The 20,901-nt window shown below is 39.1% G+C and overlaps 1 protein-coding gene across 1 annotated transcript; it reads right to left on the bottom strand.

Moving 5' to 3' along the window:
- Nucleotides 1-16,778: 16,778 nt before the first annotated feature.
- Nucleotides 16,779-20,644, bottom strand: LOC141596957 (protein NRT1/ PTR FAMILY 5.10-like). The gene is made up of 4 exons (XM_074417240.1): nt 20,382-20,644; nt 19,263-19,480; nt 18,076-18,614; nt 16,779-17,812 (listed from the first exon to the last, which is right to left on the bottom strand). Exons 1-4 carry the CDS (start codon nt 20,557-20,559, stop codon nt 16,990-16,992), a joined length of 1,758 nt encoding a protein of 585 aa, XP_074273341.1. The 5' UTR covers nt 20,560-20,644; the 3' UTR covers nt 16,779-16,989.
- Between the last annotated feature and the right edge of the window lie 257 nt (nt 20,645-20,901).

The raw sequence follows: 20,901 nt of genomic DNA, 5'->3' as shown, positions 1-20,901 counted from the left end.
TTGTCACCTATGCCTCCAATAGCCCCTTGTTGGGAACACGATGATAGCATAGCTCATTATAGAGGCATGTATCGACATCAGCTTTCTTTGTGGCGCAGTTTCGAGACCGGATGTTAGCTTTATTTGTCCGATTATTGTAATTTATATTTTATTTGTCCGATTATTGTACTTTATATTTTATTTGTCCGATTATTGTACCTTATATTTTATTTGTCCGATTACTGTACATTATATTTTAGTAGCTTAATTTAAAATGCAACGATATTTAATTAAAACATTCCATAATTTGAAATACAACGACATTACATAAATCACTTAAAACATAATTAAAACATAACTAAACCTGAAACCCTAAACCCCATACCTCAAACCCTAAACCCTAAACCCTAAACCACAAACCCTAAACCCTAAACCCAAAACCTCAAACCCTGAAACCTTAAACCCAAACCTCGTTACAACGATATTAATTAAAACATAACATAATTAAATAACTAAGGAACTTAATTATCTTCTAATGATGAAGATGACGATTCCTGATCTTGTTCATAATCTTGAGCCTCATGTTCTTCAGGTTGGGTAACCACATATTGTCGATATTGATACAGCAAATCAGTGACGTAGAGATAAAAATTTCCTAGATTGAGCACTCTACCGGCACATAAGTCTGATAGTCTTGCGTAATCGAGCACGGTCAGGATGCGCTCAAAATAGACAAAGAGATCACTTCTTAACCTGCGAAACTCCCACATCTTCTCGGTTAATGTTTCATCAGAAACAACCTCATCAGTAACTGCTGGAGTTAGTATTTGATCCGGGTTTTCGGCTAAGATGATACAAAGGCTACCAATTGGAGGATTTTCAAGCAAGTGCCATACAGTGGCACTAGGAACCACTAATTCAAGTCGAGAAACTAGCACTGGTAAATTTTGAACGATTAGATCGATTCTTAGTTGATAAGTTCTGATTTTCTGAGTATTTGTGAGAACCATTTTAGTATTGTAGTGAGTGAATAGGATTGGATGTTGTGATTGAAATTGACATAGAATGGGCTATTTATAAGAAGTTGGTTCAAAACGGTTATTTTTGAATTGTAACGGTTATTTTGAATTGTAACGATTAGATTTGAATTGTAACGGTTATTTTTGAATTGTAACGGTTATTTTGAATTGTAATAGTTAGATTTGAATTGTAACGGTTATTTTTGAATTGTAACGGTTATTTTTGAATTGTAACGGTTATTTTGAATTGTAACGATTAGATTTGAATTGTAACGGTTAATTTTGAATTGTAACGGTTATTTTGAATTATAACGATTATTTTCCCTCCATTTTTTCCTAAATCTCACCTATATTAACATCTTCATATTCTTGTATTTTTCACTCATCTTCATCTTCTTCTATTTTTCACTCATCTTCATTGATCCGTGTATTTTATATAAGGTTTTTACCTCATTTTTACACGCATTTCTGTACTATTTACGTGGCATCTAGCTACAAATACCCCCGAATAGTCTACTTTGGTTCGTTTTATGTAAATTGCAGGAATAAACCGAAGAGGAGCTAAATCAAGCCTAAACTCATCCCATTTGCATGCATTTATGGAGGACAAGGAGCCGGAGCTTGGAATCTATCACTTTGAAGACGGGTGAGCTGGTTTCGGAAGGTGTCATAGTGTCTAACGTGCCAAAATAGCTCGATCGACTACTTTTCTAGTCGAACGAATGCTTTATATACTGAAGGTTACTCGATCGAGCAATCCCAGTATCCAATCGAGAAGGCAATACAAGGAGTTACTCGATCGAGTGGTTTATTTCCACTCGATCGAAGGGTTTGTCGCTGAGTTACTCGATCGAGTGGTTTATTTCTACTCGATCGAGTGGTTTTGCCCGTATAAGAGTTTTTCCGCCTAATTTCGTATGGGCTTTTGTAATTAAGCTATGGATTAGGTTTAAGGGGGAGATTTTCGTATGCTACTAAATACAGTAGATTGCGTAACTCTTCCTCACTTATTATCTTTCATTCACTGAGACTTTTATCTACTTCTACTGCTTCTTCATTTTTACTCTTCTTCTACTCTTTTCTACTCGGATTTGGAATTTGTATTCGGTATTATTATTCTCTTTTGATTCTTTTTCTTATTCTTAATTCACTTCATTGCTTCTATTTCCTCTATTCCTTTATTTTTGCTATTGCTATTGCTATTTGTTTTCATTTCATTTTATTATAATCATGTTCAATTCTTGTCGTCTATATGTTATTGTTGCTAATTCGATGGCGATGCATAGCTAATTTCCCTTGCTAAGACTAGGGGATCCATGATTATGAAGGGATAGTAATTGCCATTTTAGGTTTTGTGCTTGTGTGGTCTCTGTTGTTAATCGCTGCAGTTAACTGTTTCTGTCTAATTGAGTCGATGCAATTAGTCATTTTATCGTAGTAAACCTTGACCTAGACCGGAAGTTTGGAAAGGGCAAGACTCGTAGCGAACATTAGGGCACTGTAGTGAGGGCGGAAGCTAAGCTATTTCTGCTTTAGGGCGAATTGAGACCATAAAGAGATATTCACTGCTCCTCTGACCATACTTGCATTGACCTGAGACCTAGATTGCTTGACTGAATGATCATGGTGAACCGTCTGTCTTAGTTGCTTTCTCTATTTTTGCTTAATCTTTATTCTCTTGCTTTTCCTCTCTTTCTTAGGCTTTTTAGTTTAAAACAAACAAACACAACCCCCCAATTTGGTTACCGTGACGAACTTAAACAAAGCCGACATTTTCCCATCTCCCTGTGGAGATCGACCCGACTTCCCTAGCTATATTAGTTAGAGCCAGTTGGTTATTTTTGATAGGTATACGACAGCCCCGTCAAATTTTGGCACCGTTGCCGGGGAGGTGGCGCAATTTTGTTGCTTTATTTAAGTTTGTCTCTCGTCTCAAGGAATTTATTCCTTGAGACTGATCTCATTTTTGTGAAGTTTTTGATTAGTTTTGCAGGTTATCTGTTCTATAAGAGAACATCGTCACACCTGCTCTGCTTTGTAAACTCTATCTGCCAGAATGCCGAATATAGCCAGCCATTCAGAGCCTAATGTGGATTCCCTCCCAAAAGGTTTCTTACTACCCACTACTGAGTCGGGAACCTTTGGAATCCACTCATCCTACATACAGCTGGTCGAGAGAAATCTCTTTAGGGGGGTACCTGAAGAAGATCCGTGCAGGCATATAGAGTTGTTTACAGAGTATTGCTCTACCATTCCTCTTGATGCTGGGGTGACATAGAACAAAGTGAAGGGAGTTCTTTTTCCCATTTCTTTAGCTGATGATGCCCGAGAATGGTTGAGGGATCTAGATAGGGAGGTAGACGGTGTAACCGACTGGAGTTCCCTTGCTTTGGCCATTTACAGGCGATATTTCCCACCGCAGTGCACCAATACCTTGAGAGCTCAGATTACTTATTTTGAGCAATTGCCTACCGAAGACTTGGATGGGGCTTGGACTAGGTTCAAGAAGCTCGTCCGTTCTGTGCCTCACCATGGGTTCAAGCGTTGGTTCCTTTGCACCCAATTTTACAACGGGTTATATCGGAATCAGAGAGCTATTCTTGATAGTGTAGCTAAGGGGAGATTCACTAAAAATGTGGAAGATGATCAAGGGTGGCGTCTTATTGAAGATATGGCTATCCATGTTGCAGAATATGGAAATCCCCAAGGGAGTGGGCAATTCAACAAGTTGGCTGCAGCTGTAGTGGAAAGTCCTAGCAAAAGTCTAGGTAATGTGGAGATTACGGAGGCCATGAGTGAGAGTGCACAAGTTTGTGCAATTACTGAGCATGTGGAGATATGCGGTAGATGTGGCATGGAGGGGCATGACCCCATTGATTGTCTGGCAAGTATAGAGCATGTCCTTACTTATCAGAAATACAAGCAAGGGGTTCCTTTTTCTCAATTATATGAGGAAATGAAAAATGTTTCTACTCCTTCTACGCCAGCGCCGCAGCCGGTCTCTCCTTCTACGAATGGGGAAATTGCCGAATTGAAGTCCCTAATGTTGAGCCTAACACAATAGTTTGGGGAGAAATGTAATAGGAATGAAACCGTTATAGTGGAGTTGAGAGAATAAGTCGCGCAGTTAACACTCGCGAAAGACCAAGCCAACCATCCACCGACATGCGACCCAGTTAATGCTACGAATCTTCAAGGTGGTCTTGCTCATGAGGGGTCAAAAGTACCAGAAGACGGGGTTTTGACAGCTGATAATACCCCGGACGATGATTTGGATGAATTTCTAGACGAAAACCTTGCTGCGTGTTGTCCAGACACTCGATCGAGTGAAACTTCTACTCGATCGAGTGAAATAGTCCATCCAATCACTCGATCGAATGATAATTGTGGTCGATCGAGTAATGCCCAAATCATAGATGCTCGATCGAGTGATATTTTTACTCGATCGAGTGAAAAAGAGAAAGAAATCACTCGATCGAGTGAACAAAGTAATCGATCGAGTAAGCCTGAAAAAGAAATCACTCGATCGAGTGAAGAAGATGGTCGATCGAGTAAATGCCAACATGAAACCACTCGATCGAGTGCCAGAACCAGCGGAGACTCTATTTTGATATCTAATTCCGCTACCGTGTCATCTTCCCCTGTTGTGGAGACTTCACGCACTGATAAAGGTAAAGATAAAGTCGTGGGTCCACTCATTGCTACCAGAGTACCCTTTCCAAGTCGTCTGAAAGACGCGAAGGTCAAGCGACAGTACGGTAAGTTTGTGGACGTTGTGAAGAACCTCCAGGTAACTGTCCCTTTTACCGAACTTGTTACCCAGGTACCTACTTATGCTAAATTTATGAAAGATATTGTGACGCGTAAGAGAGAGCTAAGTGAATTTGAGACCGTTTCATTTATGGAAGAGTCTAGTAATTTACTTTTAAATAAGGCTCCGCCTAAAATGAAAGATCCGAGTAGCTTTTCTATTACCTGTATTATAGGCAATGTGGTTATTGATAAGGCTCTTTGTGATTTAGGAGTCAGCGTCAGTGTCATGCCCTTATCTGTCTGCAAGAAATTGAATATGGGTCATCTTAAGTTTACTAATATTACCCTACAAATGGTTGATAGATCTGTTAGGAGGCCCTTGGGTGTCTTAGAGGACATGCCTGTGAAAATAGGCAAGTTCTTTATACAAGTAGACTTCATTGTTTTGGACATAGCTGAGGAAACCTGGACCCCAATTATCTTAGGAAGACCGTTCCTTTGTACAGCTGGGGCCATTATTGATGTCAAACAAGGGAGTTTGACTCTTGTAGTAGGGGATGACGCGATCACTTTTAGTCTGCCTAGTACCTTAGCTCGGCCAATGATAGAGGATACATGTTATTCAGTTGATATTATTGACGAGTCTATTTATGACTTCTGGTCGGATTCTTTCATGAAGGACCCACTAGAAGCTCTTATGCTTTTGGATGAGTGTGCTGGATAACCCAGATAACGATGATGCTGTGTTGGATTTGCTTATAGATGATTTAGATGAGCGTGAATTCACCGACGCTGAGGGAGAGCAAGTGGAACAGATGATCAGTACCCTTTGCTCCATTGAGGTAAAGGTACCGAAGCATAAGCCTCTTCCCTCTCATCTAAAATATGCTTTCTTAGATGATACTGAGGGATATCCAGTCATCGTTAGTGCTAAGCTTGATAACGATCAACTGACTTCTTTGTTAGATGTGCTTAAGAAAAATAGGAAAACTTTGGGTTATTCTTTGGACGATATCAAGGGGATTAGTCCCGATATTTGTATGCACAGGATAGAGTTGGAGGAAGATCACAAACCTTGCAGACAGGGCCAGCGCCGACTGAACTAGAAGATGCAAGATGTTGTGATGGCTGAGGTAATGAAGCTGCTCGATGCAGGTATTATCTATTCTGTTGGTCATTCTAAATGGGTGAGTCCAGTGCAGGTGGTCCCGAAGAAAGGAGGGACTACCGTGGTTAGGAATGACAAAAATGAGTTAATACCCACTTGAGTAGTGACTGGTTGGCGGATGTGTATAGACTACAGACAGCTGAATGCCGCCACCAAGAAAGATCACTTTCCCCTTCCTTTTATTGATCAAATGGTAGAAGGGTTAGCTTCTCATAAGTTTTTCTGCTATTTAGACGGGTATTCAGGGTTCTTTCAGATCCCTATTCACCCAGATGATCAAGCTAAGACTACATTTACTTGTCCTCAGGGCGTGTTTGCTTATCGCAGGATGCCTTTTGGTTTATGTAATGCCCCTGCCACCTTCCAAAGGTGTATGATGGAGATATTTTCAGAGTATATTGAGTCTATTATGAAAGTTTTCATGGACGATTTCAGCGTTTATGGAAGTGATTTTTCTAACTGTCTGTCTAACCTTGATAAAGTGTTGCAGCGCTGTATTGAGGTTAGTCTCGTGCTTTACTGGGAGAAGTGCCATTTCATGTTCAACGAGGGAGTTGTCTTAGGGCACTTAGTTTCTGATAGGGGAATAGAAGTTGATAAAGCAAAGGTGGAAGTGATTCAGCAATTACCACCTCCTGTTAATGTTAAGGGGGTGAGGAGTTTCCTTGGCCACGCCGGCTTCTATCGCCGGTTTATCAAGGATTTCTCGAAAATTGCTAAATCACTTACACAACTGCTACTTAAGGATGCCCCTTTTGTATTTACTGACGAGTGTCTTTCTTCTTTTAACAGGTTAAAGCAGGCTTTGGTCTCTGCGCCGATCATACAGCCTCCCGACTGGGACTTGCCGTTTGAGATAATGTGTGATGCCAGTGACTATGCACTAGGAGCAGTGTTAGGCCAACGGAAAGACAAAGCTTTAAATGCAATCTACTATGCGAGCCAAACTCTGGATGAGGCTCAAGTGAAGTACACTACCACTGAAAAAGAGCTGCTAGCTATAGTTTATGCCTTAGAGAAATTTCGTTCTTATTTGATTGGGTCGAAGTTCTGTTTTCTTGACCATGCAGACTTTGAGGCATCTCCTTGCTAAGAAGGAGGCTAAACCACGGCTATTGAGGTAGATACTCCTTCTCCGGAGTTTGATTTGCGATTAAAGATAAGAAAGGAGCCGAGAACGTTGTAATCGATCATCTGTCATGCGATCATCACGACAAGAGGGAGGATTCTTTACCTATTGATGAGTCTTTTCCTGATGATTCTTTATTTGCTATATTATCGTCTATTGTTAATCAAGAGCCTTGGTATGCAGATATAGCTAATGACGTTGTCGATGGCAAGCTGCCGCGACCTTTCTCATCAGCCAGAGAAGCGTTTTACGTATAACGCTAAATGATATTTTGGGACGATCCTTATTTGTTTAAGGAATGTGCGACGGTCTCTCTGAGACGGTGTATTCCGCAGTGGGAGACTAAAGTAGTCCTGGAAGGCTGTCACTCCTCTTCCTATGGTGGTCACCACGGTCCATCGCGCACCGTGGCTAAGGTACTTCATCTGGTTTTTTGGCCTTCTTTGTTTCTTGATGCTAAGTCTTTTGTTTCAGCTTGTGATGCCTGCCAACGATCAGGGAACATTTCAAAGAGACATGAGATGCCACAAAATGGTAACTTAGAGGTTGAGCTTTTCGATGTCTGGGGCATTGATTTCCAAGGACCGTTCCCGTCCAGTAAAGGTAACAGGTACATTTTAGTGGCTGTAGATTATGTGTCGAAGTGGGTCGAGGCAATTGCCTCACCTCATTGTGATGCCAAGACCGTGATAAAAATGTTTAAAAAGGTCATATTTCCCCGATTTGGTGTCCCTAGGGTCGTCATTAGTGATGGGGGAATGCACTTTAAAGAAAAGAAACTAACTTCCATTCTGTCTAAAGTTGGTGTTCAACAGGCGTGGTTTGGGGTATCACCCCAAACTCTGTCGAGAGGTCTCTAATCGCGAGTTGAAAGAGATCTTGTCTAAGGTAGTTTCTAAATCACGGAAGGACTGAGTCTTAAATTAGAAGACACATTATGGGCCTCTGAATCGCCTTTAAGACACCAATTGGTGCATCACCTTATAGGTTAGTTTATGGGAAATCATGTCATTTACCTGTTGAGTTGGAATGTAAGGCTTGGTGGGCAATTCGTGAGCTTAACTTTTATCTTAAGTTGTGTGGTCAGAATCGTCTTTTGCAGCTAGATGAGTTAGAAGAATTTAGGCTTAATGTCTATGATAGCTCACGCATTTATAAGGAAAAGACGAAGAGATGGCATGACAAAAGAATTCTACCTCGGGAATTTTATGTTGGGCAAAAGGTGCTGCTGTTTAATGCCCGACTGCGATTATTTCCTGGCAAGCTGAAGTCCAGGTGGAGTGGTCCTTATACGGTGTCAGCTGTTATTAAATTTGGATCCGTTGAGCTAGAAAGCCTCGAGGGAAACCGGTTCAAGGTGAATGGGCAGTATGTGAAGCATTATCACGAGGCAAATGAAGCAGACAATCGTGTTGAAGTCCTGTACTTCGACGAGCTTGACGCGCCAGTTAATTGATGCCAGAAAGGTCGTGCGGGACCTCTTAAACCTGCGCTCTCCGGGAGGCAACCCAAACTGTTTTGTTGTATTTTTGTTGAACTATTTCTTTGCCTTTAGCTTTTTGTTGAACTTTAGAACACAAAACTATGCTTTTTCTACATTCCCTATGCTTCTTATACGTGTTTTGCAGGTGCAGTTACTCGATCGAGAGGTTTTTCTACTCGATCGAGAACTTTTGCCTAGAGATTCACTCGATCGAGTAATATTTTTACTCGATCGACAAGCTGCAATTTCGCTATCACTCGATCGAGTGATTATTTCATTCGATCGAGCCCTTTTTGACACCAAATCACTCGATCGACCTGTTCTAGGTCACTCGATCGAGTGGTTTCGTCTTCCAGCTGCTACTTTTTGTATGTTGAGCTACTGCTTGACTTCCTTTGACCTCTCATGTTCATGGTCGGTTTGGGGAGGTCCCTCTTCACGACGTTTTGTAAGTATTCTGCCTCGAGTTATCCTTTTCTCCTCAGTTTGCATTTCTTTCCCTATTTTTGGTACAATGAGGGCATTGTACGGTTTGGTTTGGGGAGGTATGCATCCATATCCGTGTCTGCATGTTTTCTTGCATTTTCGTTTGCACGTTTATTTATTCTCGTATGCATTGTTGTCTTTAATTCAAAATTTCCAAAATCACATAAATTTCAAAATTTTCACGTTTAATTTGAGTCGGAACGTTTGAACTTTGACGCTACATTGAATCCCTACCTTAGCCTTGCATATTCATAACATTTAGCTGGGATGATCATGATCTACGAGTTTTTGTTTCTCTCTTATCTGAACGAATAGACTTGACTCACATATCGGCAAGCTACATTACATTCTGAGGTTAGAGCTTTATAAACTGGTGACATTCATGACCGGTTTCATTTAGGATGTAAGTAGTACTCTCTGTAAGGCATGTAACATCAATTTTCATAAGCATGAGTTCAGTCTTCTTAATACCTGTATGCATTCGGTCCGTGGATGGTGACACATGTTAGGAGAGGCAATTCCCTTTTTATTTCATTCTACCCATGAGCCTCACATAGCCAAATTGCCTTTTTGTCCTATTAGTTACATTCTATAATTTTTCCTACCCTAGCCGAGCTAGTGATGAGTAGCTGCTTGGAATGCTTTACTGCAGTTTGGTTGTGTTTTATCTGATTTCAGAAGTTGGTGGAAGAATTGAAGGGAATGGAAAAACGATGAACGAAAATGAAAAAAAAAAGGAGAAGAAAAGAATGAAAACAAAAAGTGGAAATACGGAAAAGAAAAAAAAGGAAAGAAAAAATCATGTGCGCAGAAAGAAAAAAAAACGAGAAGTTGTATGATGATTTTCACTCCCATGTCTAATTTATATTTTATGGGGAGTTGACAAGTTTATGGCGTATTGTGAGATGAGTGCATTGAATTTGCACTGTTTTGTTTTGTTATATTAAGTATGAAGTTGGGATGCAGTTCAATATTTGGATTCGTTGTTGCTAGCCTGGCTATTAACTTCACATATCTAAATTCATCTTAGTCCCTTCTTACCCATTACCTCACTTACCCAAATGTAAGTCCTCGGCATGTGTCTTGGTCGTTAGTATGGTTGGAATGCGTATGTATGGTTGTAGAGACTTTATTCATGTTAACTGCATGCATGTTCTTATAGGTCGAGTTAGGTGAGTGTCTGTACTTCTTTTTATCTTTCACGTATATACTCACCTTGTGCCTAATTTTGAGTGATGAGCGACCCGTGAGAGTCCGATACTTTTGAGTCTTGCAAGGTCGACGGTTCAGTAAGTTGGAAACATTGATTTAATTAGTTTGCACTCATCATTTGCCACTCTGTCAGTTGTTGCATTAAACTGGTTTTGGTGGATGATTTGTAGTTGATGCGTTGGTCCCGTTCCACTGTTTATTCTTAGTTGCATTCATAGTTTTCTTGGGGACAAGCAAAGGTTTGGTTTGGGGAGATTTGATGCGTGTATTTTATATAAGGTTTTTACCTCATTTTTACACGCATTTCTGTACTATTTACGTGGCATCTAGCTACAAATACCTCCGAATAGTCTACTTTGGTTCGTTTTATGTAAATTGCAGGAATAAACCGAAGAGGAACTAAATCAAGCCTAAACTCGTCCCATTTGCATGCATTTATGGAGGACAAGGAGCCGGAGCTTGGAATCTATCACTTTGAAGACGGGTGAGCTGGTTTCGGAAGGTGTCATAGTGTCTAACGTGCCAAAATAGCTCGATCGACTACTTTTCTAGTCGATCGAATGCTTTATATACTGAAGGTTACTCGATCGAGCAGTCCCAATATCCAATTGAGAAGGCAATACAAGGAGTTACTCGATCGAGTGGTTTATTTCCACTCGATCGAAGGGTTTGTCGCTGAGTTACTCGATCGAGTGGTTTATTTCCACTCGATCGAGTGGTTTTGCCCGTATAAGAGTTTTTCCACCTAATTTCGTATGGGCTTTTGTAATTAAGTTATGGATTAGGTTTAAGGGGGAGATTTTCGTATGCTACTAAATACAGTAGACTGCGTAACTCTTCCTCACTTATTATCTTTCATTCACTGAGACTTTTATCTACTTCTACTGCTTCTTCATTTTTACTCTTCTTCTACTCTTCTTCTACTCTTTTCTACTCGGATTCGGAATTTGTATTCGGTATTATTATTCTCTTTTGATTCCTGTTCTTATTCTTAATTCACTTCATTGCTTCTATTTCCTCTATTCCTTTATTTTTGCTATTGCTATTTGTTTTCATTTCATTTTATTATTATCATGTTCAATTCTTGTCGTCTATATGTTATTGTTGCTAATTCGATGGCGATGCATAGCTAATTTCCCTTGCTAAGACTAGGGGATCCATGATTATGAAGGGATAGTAATTGCCATTTTAGGTTTTGTGCTTGTGTGGTCTCTGTTGTTAATCGCTGCAGTTAACTGTTTGTGTCTAATTGAGTCGATGCAATTAGTCATTTTATCGTAGTAAACCTTGACCTAGACCGGAAGGTTGGAAAGGGCGAGACTCGTAGCGAACATTAGGGCAGTGTAGTGAGGGCGGAAGGTAAGCTATTTGTGCTTTAGGGCGAATTGAGACCGGAAGGAGATATTCACTGCTCCTCTGACCATACTTGCATTGACCTGAGACCTAGATTGCTTGACTGAATAATCATGGTGAACCGTCTGTCTTAGTTGCTTTCTCTATTTTTGCTTAATCTTTATTCTCTTGCTTTTCCTCTCTTTCTTAGGCTTTTTAGTTTAAAACAAACAAACACAACCCCCCAATTTGATTACCATGACGAACTTAGACAAAGCCGACATTTTCCCATCTCCCTGTGGAGATCGACCCGACTTCCCTAGCTATATTAGTTAGAGTCAGTTGGTTATTTTTGATAGGTATATGACAGCCCTGTCATTCATCTTCTTCTATTTTCTTCTTCATTTCTCTACTTATGTCGACATCATCCTCAATGTAGAGAAACCACCCAATTGAAGGCCTTAATTTTAAGAATCAATGTTGCAATCATTGTGGCAAAAACGCTATCATCAAGATTTCCGGGTCAATTAATAATCCAATGAAAGCGTATTTTAAGTGTTTAGATTGCAATAATTTTGTCTCGTGGTTGACTGAAGATCATTTGACAATAACAAAAAGGTTGAAGATAGCATGTGAAGATGAAGGTGATGATGCATCAAGTGGAAATGTCATGAAAGAGCAAGTGATAGGTATAAAAGAAGAGATTTCGGAAATGTCAAGGATGATGAAGTTTTACTTCAAGTGTATCTTGTATTTGTTTGTTTTCCTTATGTTAGCTATTGTCATGAAGTAGTGAGTATTTCCAGAAATTTCCGAATTTGCATCAGTTGCTATGTATTCCAGAAATTTCAGAATTTAAAACCGTCATGTTTTTTGAATTTAAAACGGTTTGAATAGTCAACTAACATAGTCGTCCAACATAGAGAAAGTTTTTAAAAACGTACAAAATAAATGTATACAAACACAAATTAGTCTCCCGACTACTCATCACCCTCATCCTCGCTATCAGTAAACACACCATCTGATCTACGCAGAATACGATCACCGGGTGTTTGACGGGGTCCTCTAGTACTTTGTATGTGCCTAGCCCTGTCAATCAGTGGTTGGATGTTCTTCATCATCTTGCGGAAGAAGGAAAGCTGTTTCCTGTCATCGCCAATCCGTTGGGCTTGGGCAAACTGATCAATTAAAGCACGTGCACTCTGCAAATTGACAAAAATAACTAAGACATTTTAAACATTATCAACAAACAGTAACAAATTTAAACAATTATTACAACAACGGTAAGTAAAATTATTACCTCAGCAGGGACATCAAAATCGTCATGTGCAGAAGGGGCATCATGGTGGTCGGGATCAATGATCAACGGGTGAGAATTCCCATTATACCAATCCTCGTAATCTGGAGCCGTCTCCCCCGGGAAACTAACTGGTCTCGATCTACGAGAAAGGTGAACCAAGTGATCCTCCCAACAGTCCAAAAGATGATCGGCCACCGCCCCGACACTAACCTCGTACCCTATCCCCAAAGCAGGACGATGCGTTGTCGTTCTCATAATGGGATTGGGTATTACCTGCACATACCCAAACTGACGTAAACACCGATCGGGCTGGTACGGCTCGACTATGTCCATGAAACGAACACAACCGACAAAAAGAGTACGAGGATGATACTCCTCCTGACGCGGCCCATACGGATCCCACCTAATGGAAGCAAAAGTAAGCCCATCTAACACCCTCCGATACTCCAACAATTTCTCCGCATTTTGAGCGAAGGGACCAACGGATCTCCAAGAGCATGACCGAGGCTGAGTAGGGTCAATTACCGAAGGTGGACCGGGTCTGAACATAGGAAAATACTCATAGATCTACGATTGCAACAAAGTCAAGCAACCACCAATAGTCTTCACACCAGCACGTGAAGCCACACCTAACTGTCGGTACATGAAGGCTAGTGCACCGACTCCCCAAGCGTAGTGGTGTACAGAATCAGTATCTGTCACTAAGGGAAACAATTAAGGACGTAACCTATCACCTGATTTATCGACGAAAAGTGTCGACCCCAACATCGCAGCCAAGAACCCCTGAGCATGAACAACATCACAACTAGCTACCGCCATGTCACAAACTGCATCTACCAATATACCCCCACTCTTGTAAATAGGGGCCTTCTTATTAGGGTTTAACGGCAACATCAACTCGTTTTGTGACTTCGCAAAGAAGCCACAAACATACATAAGGGGATCCGCCAACGTCTCGTCCGCACTCTCCACCTTACAATAGTCACCATCTACCCGAACACATAAGATCTGCGCAACATCGTGAAGGAGTATGGACATCTCCCCAAAAGGCATGTGAAAACTGTTGGTGTCGGGTTGCCATCTCTCAATGAAAGCAGAAATAAGGGGCATGTTAAAATCCTCGGCCATGGAATCTGTAAGGTGAGAAAGACCACTACCGTCATAAATAGTCCGAACGACCGAAGGTAGTCGCCATCTACTCAACAACCTCGTCCTACCAAACCGGTGGTAACCCGTCAAAACTCGTCGACCGACCTCATTAGGAGTCGGCCATAAGGTGTGGCCAATGTGGCTCCCAAAGCTGAGAATCACGTGGGGAAACATCGGACCACCCGGAACAGGATCGGAAACCAACCAAGAGACATCCTTAGCCGACTTCTTCTTCTTCGGAGCCACGACACTACTACAACTACCATCCGACATCCACTGAAAACGTCCCTCCTCATCCCGTCTACGGGGCCCCCTACGCACTCACTCCGCACCCGCCTCCTCCTCACCTATCTCATCAGCAGCCCGAACCACCTCCTCCAACTCCTCCGCAGTCCACGACTGGGTACTACACTCTTCAGCCTCAGGCTCAAACTGGAGCCCCTTTCGAGCTCGAACGTGACGGTCTTTTTCTCCACCGGCCATCTATTCACAAAATAACAAAAAGACGTTGATTAGTTAAATTAATAAAACCGAAAAATTTATTAATTATAGTGTTATACTTCACTATTTCTTTTTATTTGTCGTGAAACGGAAAAATAAGTTTTAAGTAAATTAAAAAATTTAAAAAAAAAATACAACGAATTAGCCCCGAACGGGGTTTATTAGTAATAATTAATTATTTTTTTACGAAAACAAAACAAGACGGAAAAAATTATTAATTATAGTGTTATACTTCACTATTTCTTTTTATTTGTCGTGAAACGGAAAAATAAGTTTAAGTAAATTAAAAAATTTTAAAAAATAAAAATACAACGAACTAGCCCCGAACGGGGTTTATTAGTAATAATTAATTATTTTTTTACGAAAACAAAACAAGAAGGAAAATTAAGTTTAAAAAAATTAAAAAATAAAATAAATAAAAATACAACGAATTCAGCACGGACAGGGTTTATTATTAATAATTAATTATTTTTTAACGAAAACAAAACAAGACGGGAAAATAAGTTTTATAAATAAAAACAAATCGATAAAATTCAAAAAAAAAGAAAAGAAAAAAAGGACGAACTGGGCTTGGACGAAGAACATTTTCGTCCAGGACCAGGCCCAGACGAAAATGTTTTTCGTCCAAGACCCATAATGGACGAAGAACATTTTCGTCTAGGCCTGGTTCTGGACGAAAATGTTTTTCGTCCAAGCCCAGGTATGCGTTTTTTTTTTTTGCTTTTTTTTTTTTTTGAATTTTGTCGATTCAAATGTTGCAAAACACGACTAAATCCGTCACAAATCAAGGCATCTATCCTAATTCCGTCACAAACATACAAACTAAGAAAATATTCAAAAAAAAATTAATAAAGAACACATACCTTGTTGAATGTTTGAATTTGATGACGGAAATGATGTGGTTGAAGACGGTGTTTTCGTTGTTATGTGAGTCGGGTTTTTTTCTTTAGTTTTAGGTGTAAAATGGTGATTTTTAGAGAATATGAAAAATATAAGGGGGAGTATGAGGGAGGGGTAGTTTAGGAAGTTCATTAATAACTAGTGTAGATCCCCGTGCTACAGCACGGTATTTTTTAGTTTTGTTTTATAAAGAGACATTCTCATTATATTAATTGCATAAATTAATTGTATCTTTAATGTTATAATGTACTAATATAATCTTAGTAAGAGGTAGAAAATGAAAGTTTATTACCATCAAAAGACATTTTAAGTTAAGTTATTTTTGTCTTAATCCATTTTTACTTTACTATAAAAATTAACTCTATAATGCTATATCATTGCATGAAACTAATTTATGACATTAAATTACAATTAACTGATGTAAAAATGTAAAATCTAATTAAAATGCGTATAAACCTTATAACAATAAGAGGTAAAAACAGTATACCACGCACTTAAAAAGACGATTTACGAATAATTAGACTAATATTTTTTTAGTTTTAATTAAAAAAACATAAAAATTGTTACTTCCTTTAAAATATACACCATATTTAGGGTGTGACCGATGAAGGATAATATAAGAAACAGATTTACGTAATTTTAGGGTGTAAGTGATGACAATAATTATGTTAAAGACTGCATAAGAAGCATGTTTGCGTAATTTTAGAGTGTAACTGATGAAAAATAATATTTATGTAAATGGAAATGATTGCATAATAAATTATGGATTTCAGTGAAAAAATCATAAATATGAATTTTAATTAAAAATATTAGAGTTTAATTATAAGAATATATTAATTGAAAAGATAATAATGTAGTGAATTTTTTTTACTTGTTACCTTATTTTGCTAGATGCCTTTTGAAGGGAAAATTTATTCTCTTAGTAGTAGGGAGATTGTCCACGATAATTAGTAATGTGTCGACGATCTTTAGCAGGCATATTTGTAAAATGGTTAGCAAAAACAAGTGGGCCTTAGTAATGGCATTTGGTGTAATTTACCAATTTCGACAAGGACACTTTTGTCATAAACTAACCAAAAAAGAAAACGAAAGGTACCAACTACCAAATAGTGTTGAATGGATCGAAAAGGAATACGTATAGATGGAGTTGAATGGAGGAAGTACAATATATAGTCTTTTTGTTGGGATTATTTATTTATTTTTTATATTTATTGTATGTGATATTTTAAACAAAAATAAATAAATAAATGAGATCGTCAAAAGAAGTAGCTATGACCCAAATCCAAAACGACATGTATTGCAACTTACGGAGTAGTAGAATATAATAAAGGATCCGACCCAAATGATCCATTTACCGTGTTGTAAGAAGTATAAGAAGCTATAGAAACATTGCATGAACGTTATCTTACAACGAATCCACCAGAATTAAACTACTCTATAGTCGTCTATATAGTAGCAGAAAAGTTGATGAAATGCTAACATTCCACAGCTCTATTTTCACATCAATAGTGTCATTTGCATTATGTACGTTGTATAATGTACACTGTACAGCTGAGTTTCACATCTCGATCACATAGTTTACGTAGAAACCTTGATTTTGACGTAGATGTATGATCTTGCACAATACATGAAGAGTATCAACCCTATCGTATTAAGGCCGGCAAGTAACCAATAGAAATAATCAATATGCCCACGATTGAGATTATCTGAAAACCAACTAGTTTCTGCCCCACCTTCACTGGTTACTTTGTCGATCAGAGTTACAAGGAGGCTACTTAAAAGGTTTCCTGTGCCAAATATAGTTAAATACATTGATAGTCCAACGCTACGTAACCCATTGGGTACCTGACCATAGAAAAGCTCCTGCAGACCAACCATGGTAAATGCCTCTGCAATTCCAAATAAGGCATATTGAGGAAGCAACCAACAAATACTCATAGGGACAGTCGCATTAGGCAAATCTACCAGCCCATGTTTCAACGCAATCTCAAGCCTTTTTGTCTCTATGATAGCAGACACTATCATACATATGATGGATAAAAAAAATCCAGTTCCAACCCTCTGAAGCATAGTTATCCCAGATGGTTTCCCCGTAAAAGTCCTGGCTATTGGCACAAGAACGCAATCATAAAATGGCATGAAAATAATAACACATATGCCCAAAATACACTGTAACGATGCAGCTGGTATGACAAAGCTTGACCCGATATGTCTATCCAAAGTAACACCTTGCTTGGTGAAAAAAGTTGAAGTTTGAGAAAATACGATTGCGAATGCTAAACCTGTAGCCCAAATTGGAAGCAACCCAAGTATTGCCTTTGCTTCTTCGACTTCGCTTGTGCTGCAAGAAGCTTCTTCTAAATCCGACAATTCAGGCCTAAGAAGAGCTTTATCAAGAAACCTAGTAATATAGAGATGATAGTATTTTCAATTCTCTTTTCAACTGTTAGACCACTTTACAAGCTTAATCCTTTAACAAGAAATCAAAAGGCGAGTACAGTGAGAGTGTGGACTAATTCCCTTAACCACCTTGCAACCAGGTCCAGCAAAGAACGACAATAAAGAAATAGCACACCTTGTTCTCTTCTACTTATTGGGCCAACAATCATAGTTAAGTTAATGACCATCCTATACTACCTTGTTCAAGAAACAAGTGTTACTTACCTGAACTGTTCGGATCCATGATTAGTCAAGATTCTTTGAGTTTTGTTTGAGTCCGCAAGATCAAAATGCCTGGCATTCCAGTTTCTTGCTGCTGCTACAAACACCCTTCCAATTTTGAGGAACGGACTTTGTCCTTCCCATTTCTCAATGAAGCGGTATGTCAAAGTTCCGAACACAAAAACTAGTAGCGCAATCGCCACAAGGATGCACGGAATTCCAAATCCAAGGCCCCAGCCAAGGTTTTCCTGGACATAGCTTAAGATTCCAAGACCTAGCAAACCACCAGTCCACACCCCAACATACCACCAATTAAAGAAAGAGCTTCTGGCTTTACTCTCCACAGGATCTTCTCCATCAAACTGATCAGCCCCAAAAGCCTGAACACAAGGCTTGTGCCCACCTTGCGCAATAGCCACCAGATAAAGGGCAAAAAAGAATGTAATTGTTTGGATATCATGTGAACATCCAAGAATGTCCTTTGTGCTAATTTCACAGTTAAGGGAAGGCAGCATTGCAGACATCGTTAGCAATCCCAGCCCCTATTAGTTGTTGCATATTATCAAAAACTTTATCAGCATACTAATATTATAGCTTCAATAGTAATCCCTCCATTTCACTTAATTACCCTATTATGAAAAGGTCAAATTAGTCCTAAAAAGTAAGAACGGACCAGACTTGACCGAAGACAGAAATTTAAAATTTGAACGACCTAAGACTGAACCAAAAAAAAAAAAAGACAATGCAGTCAGTTCTTAGACCTAAATTTTCGATACACGGGCCGATCATGATATAGGAAGGCATGCATAGTCTAGCACTCACCCCTGTTGGTTTTAAATTATAAAAATTAAGTAGCACTTGGTCCTTGACAAGCTGGTAGTTTTGCAATGAATGTTTCACACCTTAGGCTGCTACCATAGTAGAGTCTGTTCAAGCTTTGCCTATTACAACATAGACAAGTGCACAAGCACTCCAAGAGTCTAATGCATTCAACCAATCGTAAAATCTTAATTCCACACTCTTCTTTTAGTAACCTTAACCACCAAAGGCAAGTCCAGAAAAAAGAAAAATAAAACAATGACATCACGCCTTACAAAAGGTCGGAAAGCACGCATCTCATGTACTATAAAAGATAGTTTGATACGGAGTACAAAATAAGGACGCAAAAGATGATATAGTAGTTTACTAACCAAGATGTAAATAATGGATGAAGCAATAATGGTATAGTACTTGCCCAGAAAAGAATCAGCAACAATAGCCCCCAAAACAGGAAGAATTAAGGATACTCCATTCCAAGCATTGACATTAGCGGCAGCCGTTGCTGTAGACTGCCCCAATATCTCAGTCATGAAGTTTATTAAGTTCCCTGATACACCAAAATGTGCAATCCTCTCTGCCATCTCCACTCCTTCATCAGACAACAACATCAGTATCACTAAGTGCCTCAAGGGCTACCGCAAATTCCCAGTCTTACCCACCCTTGTGTTGCTAACACAGACTGGTTGTTTCCAAATGACTGGTGTAGAGATCCACTAAGTAAGTGGATCGGGTTTGTAACTCACAATTCCTGATCCAATTTAATCCATTGTCATCCCTAGACCGGAGGGATTTTAATGTTTTTAGATGTTGTCATTTAAAACCTAAGACACTACTCCCTTGTATTCTTTAATAATCTCAATTTCCTTTTTTTATTCCTAAGCAAAAGATTAGTTATAATTGACTACCATCAATCTCAAGTTTGGCCGATCCGTCATTTTTAATACTAAGTTGCAATCTTCCCAAACTAATCCCAAATTGTTTGGGTGCAATTTTCTTACTTATATTACACTAGTAACACTACATACTAATGAGTGCAAAACTGGAACAATGTTAACAACTTGGTATTATTTGGGTGCAATTTTCTTACTTATATTACACTACTAATTCTATCCCTAATAAAAGTATTCATTTCTAGTACAAATCCTGGCTCCGTCACTAATGATCCGTAAACATTAGGAACCCCAAATATCCAACACGTCCCACCATATCACATTATCACCTAGTTACTGGAAATTTACAATAGAAATACTACTCCGTATATTGCTACACTAAAACAAATCTTGTTAACAGATTGAATACAATAGCCAGAAATCTAATGAAATGATATTCCCTTCGTCCCGATCATTTATTTACCTCTTCCATTTTTTTTGGAAATTTTTTTGATGAGTAATTTGATCTTCCACCTTCATCATCGTCCACTTGTTATTAAATAAAAGTAAACAAATGACGGGGATGGAGGGAGTATTTGGGAAAGAGGGAAGTGAAGTTACCAATAATAAAAGCAGCAGATCTCCAGCGTCCAGTGTTTGATCGAACTGCAGGGGTGTGCTTAAAATTAACAGCCCCAGGAACTGTATCATGTTCCGCCATTAAAAGGGGAGTGAGAAGGAGGTGATCATCATTTGCAGTTGAATCAACTGTCATGATGCTGGAATTTGTTGACGCCATTGTTCTATCAGTGTAGCAGGTAGAAGCAGTCCTTTGGATAACTGCTTAAACAAGCATGGATCACTTTTTGTGCACATTTCAATGCTTCTTATTAGGAGTACTTATTACTTGACTGGTATATGTTTGACTTTTTGCACCTTCAAATGACATGTTTCAAGGAGGAAATGTTAATCTCAACAATCGCGAGATAGAAGAATCAGCTAGAAACAACTTTAGAAAGGAAGAAATTTGGTGGGAAAAACCTAGAAACGGTTTTCTAAAGCTAATTTTTAACGGATCAAGAATAGAAGGTAATAAAGCTTCTTTAGGATATTCTATAAGAGATCACAATGGTAAAGTCGT

This window comes from Silene latifolia, chromosome 8 (assembly GCF_048544455.1).
Source record: "Silene latifolia isolate original U9 population chromosome 8, ASM4854445v1, whole genome shotgun sequence".
NCBI lineage: Eukaryota > Viridiplantae > Streptophyta > Magnoliopsida > Caryophyllales > Caryophyllaceae > Silene > Silene latifolia.
Note: the sequence above shows the minus strand (reverse complement) of the source record. Positions and strands in the feature narration are given on the sequence as shown.